The 8071-nt window shown below is 35.2% G+C and overlaps 1 protein-coding gene across 1 annotated transcript; it reads right to left on the bottom strand.

The window, feature by feature from the left end:
- Positions 1–1243: 1243 nt before the first annotated feature.
- On the bottom strand, positions 1244–1873 carry LOC125495623 (uncharacterized). Its single transcript, XM_048640397.1, has one exon. The coding sequence runs from the start codon at positions 1871–1873 to the stop codon at positions 1244–1246; it is 630 nt and encodes a 209-aa protein (XP_048496354.1).
- Positions 1874–8071: the final 6198 nt, after the last annotated feature.

Raw genomic sequence — 8071 nt, forward strand, 5'->3', positions numbered from 1 at the left:
TTTTATAGGACAATATTTTTGAAGTTTGTGGTGGTTTCATCCTGAGGTTTCTTTAGAGGAGAAGCCTCTACCTTGTTCTCACCTATGTAGAAGGTAATTTATCGTAAAAGGGGGATGGCCAGCTTGAATAGTGCCATTTGGAGTCTCCCAACCGGGTGTTCTTCTGTTGGTATTGACAGGTTCTATGGAATTAAAAGGGTATTCAATGTTATGATCAGATGTATGGAGTTCAAACCAGTCAAAGAATAAAATAGGGGAACTATGTTCTATTATAAAGTTGTAATAGTTTTCTTGGATCTTTTCTCGAATATCTAAAAAGTGCTTGAAACCCACGTTTTCTTCGAGAGGTTATGTGGGGCATAAAAGTATTCATGTACTATTTTTTTATTAATCTCAAAATCCTTTTTGATGTTTAGCTCATTAGCAATATTTTCTGTTAAACTTGAGGCTAAGGGTGAGTCTGGAGGAGACTGTCGTTCAACGTAGACTAGGTAGGGTACTTGGGTACCATAATCTACATTTTGGATGGATGGTGAAGGCATATATGAGGTAGAATATCTTGGCCTTTCGTGCTATTGTTTCTAGGACAACTAATTTGTTGTTTATAATTCATGTTGTTCATAGAAGGAACGTTAGAGACCCGTTCTAGGCTTTCTACAGAGAAATGGTTTGAATATCTAGAGTTAGAGCTCCTTTTAAATCTAAGTTTTACATCACCATCAGAGTATTGTATAACTTGTTGTAAGTGGGTATTAGGTTTTGGAAGAGCTAAGGATTGTTCTTCAGGTTCAGCAGCTCCTTCGAGAAACCAATCCTCGGGAAGACTAACATCATCCATTGTATTGGCTTGTGAATTGTTGTGTTTGATATAGAAAGGTCGATTTAAAGAAGGAATGTTTCTCCTTTCTTACTATGTTGTATATTTTTAGTATTAAAAGCAGACATCATACGTTTGGAATGGAGTTTATAGATCAATGCTATTGGAATAAAACCATCAAATATTTTGTAATTATCAGTTTTAATTTGCAGGAGGATAAGATATTCTTATCACTTAAAGAGACATTTAAATTTGGGTAACAATCAGAAGAGATTGACCCATGCATATACTTGATTCGATAGTTTTTTTTTTTTTTTTTTGGTAAAATGTAAGTTTTATTACCAATAACCCAATAAGCACCAACAAAAACATTCATCCAAGCTTACTCAGTACAGTACACTGATAAGCTAATAACACCCCTATAGTTTATACATTTTCATCTATGACTATATTAGATAGCCAGTTTCTATCTTCCCTAGTCCACTTCATTGTTACACATCCCTGTAGTCTATGCCTAATCTCAGACTTAATTTCTTGCATAATGTTTTCAGGACTTCTCACAGCATCGCACCAAAATGCATGGTTCCTGTACATCCATAGGTGATACACCATTGCAGTCAATACTGCATAGTATGACTTCTGTCTATTTCTTGATCTGCATTGTATTCCCCACTTCCTCCATGAAGTATAAATTGTTTCATGTGTTCCCATTCTGATTCCCATCCATTGCATGATTTTTTTACACACAATTTTGCTCCAGTGACAATTGAAGAATAGGTGTTGACTCGTTTCAACTTCATCATAGCATAACACACATCTATCTTCTGACACTACTTCAGCAGCTTTTAACCTTTCTCGAGTTTTCAACTTACCTAGCATCAACATCCAAGCAATGAATGAGTGCTTTGGCACATTATAACTATTCCATACCCAATGATACCAATCCACCTTCAAAAGAGGACCTTTTAGCCAGTTATATCCTTCTTTCACAGTATAAGGCTTAACTAAGTTCAGCCATTTATTTTGATGATATGCAGTCTTGAACAGCTCCTTCATTCTACAGATTGCCTTCCAAACCCAGTTAGCATATGTAGGAGCTTCATACTCGCACCAATTGGTCTATTTTAAGTACACATTATGCACCCATTTGATCCACATAACATCTTTCTTTTGGGATACTTGCCATATATACTTCCCAATGGCTGCATTGTTCCAAGTAAAGCAATCCATAAGTCCTATAGCTCCATACATTTTAGGTCTACAAACCCATTCCCAAGCTACTGGGGGACTCTTAGTCAGGATCACTTTACCTTCCCACAAGAATGCTCTACAAATTTGGACAATTTTTTTCAGTACACTCTTGGGCATTAAAAAGACTTGTGCCCAGTAAGTATGAATACTCATTAGCACTGAGTGTACTAGCACTGATCTCCCTGCATATGTAATAGCCCTGTTTTTAAGAACCTTTATTTAAAAGCTAAAAGTGGATAAGACCATCATTCTTATTAGCTAAGAAGGCTTTGAAAACTAATAGATAAGTTAGAAAGTCCTTGAGAGCCTTAAACATTAAGATTGTGAAAATCGTTTGGAGATTGTTTTATCGGTAACGATGAACTTCCAGTTAAAGAGCCATTTGGGATTGAATCCGAGCTCGGAACCCAACCAAACTTGATATATGACATGCTTGGGATGTCTTAAGGTTAAAATGGTCATTTATCCCCAAGAATTACGTGGCTTAATAAGGTAAATTGCTTACATAGTAAAACCTGGTCAGCTGAAATTACAGCTCAGACCTATCCTCAAAGAAAGCTGCTTATCAGCTACTTAAGTGTCGATCTCTCAAAGAACTTTTTATGCATGAAAGCCAACACCTTAGGCTACCACCTCAAGCAAGAATCACCCAAAAACTCCAAGAAACCGACCTTGCCCAGAAGAGGTTTCCCTCCCTGGGGGTACCGCCAGAACAGACTATAAAAGCCTGTTCTGGATTTTCGTCTCTTTTCTCTTATTTCTTCCTCTTGGACACCCACTTTCTTTACATAGAACTCTTCTAGACATCCATACAAAGTAGTTCAAGCTTTGGTTCCAATCTTTAGACCTTAAACTCATATAGAAAACCTTGCTGAAAGATCACATAAGTTGCTGTAAGTTCAACAGTTTACACCTCTTGTATTTAAGCTTAGTTTTTCATATCTATAAGCTTGTTGAAACTAATCTTTAGCATTTTATACATTCAGGGGGATTAGGAGTAGTTAACCAAGTGGATTAAGATTTCGTGGCTTTAAGCATCCTTAGTTAAGGTACACACTTAGTTTGGTTTTACCCAGAGATTTACCATACCTATAGTTAGGTGATTGTTTCTTTCTAGTGTAAAGCATGTATGAATTTACTTATGATGTGTATTTTATTATGTGTATATTGAGTATATTACATGAGTATAACATGCTAAGGTTCATTAGAGATGTTTCATTTGACCTAAACAACACTTATACACTAAGTATTACGATTATATTCTTAATGGAATGTGTTTAGTACATGGACTTGTGGAGTAATTATGATGATTAAGGTGGAGTTGTTATGTTATTGTTTTTGTGGTGGTTGTGGTGAAGTTGTTGTGGAGTTGCTATTGTTGTTGTTGCTCTGTTGTAGTAGTGTTGTTGGGTTATTGTTGTTCTGTCATTGTGGTTGTGGTGGAGTTGCTGTGAAGCTGTTGCCTATTGTTGTTGTTGTATCGTTCTTATTGGATAGTCGTTGTTGATGATGCGAGGGAAGTCCTAATCTTAGAATTGGGAAACTGTTATAATTATTGTAGTTGGAGTTGATATGTATGAAGTCGAGTTATGAGTTATGGGAATGACTTCATTAATTTCTATTTGCGGGATTCAGTTTTATTAGCATAATGGTTGCGTTAGAAGAAGATAATTAGAATAGTTAAGATTGGTTGTTGATTATTGTTATTGTTATGAGGTGATTATTGGAGGATGATTTTGGAATGGAGTATCATTCGGAATTATGAAGGAGATTATAATGTTGGAATTGATATATTGGTTAAGGATTTGAGTGCAACATAGAAATCAGTTTATTGAGGTTTATTTACGAGTCGAGCTAGCTTTATATTCTCAATATAATTGTTGGTAGCACAATTAGGTGCTTGATTTAGGTACAGTTGTGAGTTATGTTTAGTTTGTTTAGTTATATAATTTGGAATTATGATTATGAATTGGGATGCAAGTCGATGTAGCTAATATCATCGAAGTTATAGATATTAATTAAGGATTAAGGAAATTAGAATGTTAAAGGTTGATAATTTGTGAATTGGGAATTAGTTTAAGTTTGGTTATTGATTATTGATGTTATCGTGAGATGGTTGTTGGAGAATGGCTATGTAGACGTATATAATTCAAGATGATATGGGAAATCAAGTTATGATGCTTGGAGGTTTCGTATAATTGTTATAGAGTTGAGGTAACCTTTTGGTTCAGCAAAATATATTTAAACTCCCTGGGTTATATTGAATTTTATATCATATATTGTTAATGGCCATGATTATAGATACATCTCTGTGAGTTAGTTGTGAATTGCTATTGGATTGTTATAAAAGTATCATTTTGTTCAATTATCGAAATCGTTCGAAAATACTATATTTCTCAAAATATGATTTGGTATGATAATGAGGAAATGATTCAGATATGAGTTAAGACCAGATAAGGTCGAATATGGTGTTATGTTATGAGTATTGAGGATTCAAGTATGAATCATTAAATATCTTATTTTATAAATATGAAAGTGAGGCATGAATAGGCACCCCGAGTTAGGGCGGGTAGAGTCCCTAGCTGTTGCCTTCCAGGAGGGGCGAATTCCTGGCGTTATAGGACATGTCCGGGTAAGTCTTGCAAGCATAACAATAAAAGGCTGGGTGACGACCCTCACTAGTTTGGAGACAGCTGGTACTGCGTGGTACCCTCTCCACTCGCGTTCATGCCAAACGATCTGATTTTGTGAAAATATATCAACTAAGTTGAGTGTGATTATCTGTTACTATAACTATGTGTTAGTTTTCAAAATACACCTAAACTTGTATTTTCTATTACACAGTGTGTACTCAGCTTTGCTGATGGTGTTGTCATTTCTGTGGCCTGTCACTTGGTGGGTGGCAGAGTCAAACATTGTTGCAGGTTTGGTGTTGTGAGCTCAGGATTCTGAAGTGAAGCAAGATAAAGATGTCGTCGTAGCTTATGGATTGAGTTTGTATTTTAGATAGTCAATTAAGGAATAGTTTCTGATATATTTTCGTGTATAATATTTGGGAATAGTTAGATATTGTGTTAATTTTAAGGATTTTTTTGTGGGCCAATAACCCACAGGTCCAGGATCGTTTTCTAGGTTATGTTTCCCTCGAGTAAAGTGTTTAATTCAGGCTTATTAAGCATTGATTGTGATTATGAATCTTAAGTGTGTTACCTAGCAGCTCGGGAAAACGGGCTGTTACAAATGGTATCAGAGCAACCTTGCGACCGTATGCCTAGTTACTAGCGAGGGTAAAAGATCGTTGGGAATGTGTCTGTTACTTGGTAATTAGAGTTCAAGTTTTGAGCTAAGAATAAGAATAAGAGTCTAGATTTCTGTAAAATTTGGGAATAAGAGTATGGATGAAGTTGTAATTTGAGGATATTTAAATCTATTTATGGAGAATATTGAGAACTTTTTCATAGAAATTTAATAAGGACTATTGGAGGCTGTAGTATTTGATATATGGACACTTAAGGTTGATCTATGAGTTTGAGTTTTGAAGTTTCGAGGACGAAACTTATTTTAAGGGTGGTAGTATGTAATAGCCCTGTTTTTAACAGAGCAACAACAACAATAGCAACTCCACAACAACTTCACCACAACCACCACAACAACAATAACATAACAACTCCACCTTAATCATCATAATTACTCCACAAGTCCATGTACTAAACACATTCCATTAAGAAGCATAATCGTAATACTGTATAAGTGTTGTTTAGGTCAAATGAAACATCTCTAATGAACCTTAGCATGTTATACTCATGAATATACTCAATATACACATAATAAATACAACATAAGTAAATTCATTTCATAGACATGCTTTACACTAGAAAGAAACAATCACCAAACTATAGGTATGGTTTCTCTAGGGTAAAACCAAACTAAGTGTGTACCTTAACTAAGGATGCTTAAAGCCACGAAATTCCACTTGGTTAACTACTCCTATAGCTCCCCCTGAATGTATAAAATGCTAAAGATTAGTTTCAACAAGCTTATAGATATGAAAACTAAGCTCAAATACAAGGTGTAAACTGTTGAACTTACAGCAACTTAGTGATCTTTCAGCAAGGTTTTCTATATGAGTTTAAGGTCTAAAGATTGGAACCAAAGCTTGAACTACTTTGTATGGATGTTTAGGAGAGTTCTATGTAAAGAAAAGTGGGTGTCCAAAGAAGAAATAAGAGAAAAGAGACGAAAATCCAGAACAGTCTTTTATAGGCTGTTCTGGCGGTACCCCCAGAGGAGGGAAACCTCTTCTGGGCAAGGTCGGTTTCTTGGAGTTTTTGGGTGATTCTTGCTTGAGGTGGTAGCCTAAGGTGTTGGCTTTCATGCATAAAAAGTTCTTTGAGAGATCGACACTTAAGTAGCTGATAAGCAGCTTTCTTTGAGGATAGGTCTGAGCTGTAATTTCAGCTGACCAGGTTTTACTATGTAAGCAATTTACCTTATTAAGCCACGTAATTCTTGGGGATAAATGACCATTTTAACCTTAAGACATCCCAAGCATGTCATATATCAAGTTTGGTTGGGTTCCGAGCTCGGATTCAATCCCAAATGGCTCTTTAACTGGAAGTTCATCGTTACCCGATAAAACAATCTCCAAACGATTTTCACAATCTTAATGTTTAAGGCTCTCAAGGACTTTCTAACTTATCTATTAGTTTTCAAAGCCTTCTTAGCTAATAAGAATGATGGTCTTATCCACTTTTAGCTTTTAAATAAATACCACTAGAAGAGGATGGAGCTCCTCTACTCCATATAAAACTCATGGTTTTGAAAGAAAACTTAATCTAGTTTTAAAACTTGAAACAAGCTCTAATTCCTACCTGTCGCTGAAAAGGTGTAACTAACCAATGGTTTGCTTGCCTCTTGCAGGACTTACGGCCTCTATAAACTTTAAAATAGCAGAATAAAAATAGGACAAAAACAAATATTAAGACGGGTAAGGGATAAATTCAAAATACTAAAGTTTTATAAGGAACAACATAGCTACAACCCTATAGGGCTTACAATAGCTTTTGCTAATAGGCACTGCAATAGCTTTTGCTAATGGGCGTTGTAATAGCTTTTGCTAATGGGCGTTGCAATAGCTTTTGCTAATGGGTGTTGCAATAGCCTAACCGTCGCATAATCTACACGAAACCAATGACTCCCACAATGTTGCATACAAAATTGGTCTAGAGCAATGGTTCATCAAGTCGTTGCAATAGGTCTCAAAAGTCGTTGCACTGATCCTATTGCAAGGCCACCAAGTGCGACAGTTCAAACTTGTTGCAATAGCTAATGCAATGACTCGTGGGCCTATTGCAACGATTTTCATATGTTGTCGTTGCCCTTTAATGTAGTAATGCTTATAATATCTCTAACTTTGATTTACTATTTTGGAGGGTGCGAAGTAATGGCTTTTAGTCTTAGTTTGGGCATAAAATCTTTTAATAAATGAAAATTATAGCAGATTTCAGCATTAATACATAATAAGAAGATGATTTGCTTAAGATAACATGTTCTTGTTATAAACTAGAATCGTTTCTATGTTCGATCATTATGGAGAATTGGAGATATTATTATTGGAGTTTCCCATTGTTAAAGTTGTATTTGTTCCTTAAGACATATGTAATCGTATATAAAAAGGTTTATTGGTTGATTGACCACGAGCCAAAAACTATTCACTAATCATGATTTAAATTGTATACCTACATAATATACACCTAATTTACTACATACGGTTATAACATTAAAGAATTTACTCTCAACTAAATACATGAACCTTATTCAAAGCTTATCATTACGATATTTTGGAGTGTCGAGTGTAGCAAACGATTCAACAACTAATTAAATCAAAAGTTCCATACGTCATTTATTTGTTTAGTTTTAGTTGAACACTTCCCTTTTGATATTTTAAATTGGTTGCAAATTGAAAACAATTTCCTTCACATGTTACATACACTCTTTATCTAT

The sequence above is a fragment of the Beta vulgaris genome, chromosome 3 (genome assembly GCF_026745355.1).
Source record: "Beta vulgaris subsp. vulgaris cultivar EL10 chromosome 3, EL10.2, whole genome shotgun sequence".
NCBI lineage: Eukaryota > Viridiplantae > Streptophyta > Magnoliopsida > Caryophyllales > Amaranthaceae > Beta > Beta vulgaris.

Bases quoted from the DNA above. Each gene is read 5' to 3' on its own strand.
- LOC125495623 (XM_048640397.1), bottom strand. From the start codon at position 1,873: ATGAAGGAGCTGTTCAAGACTGCATATCATCAAAATAAATGGCTGAAC.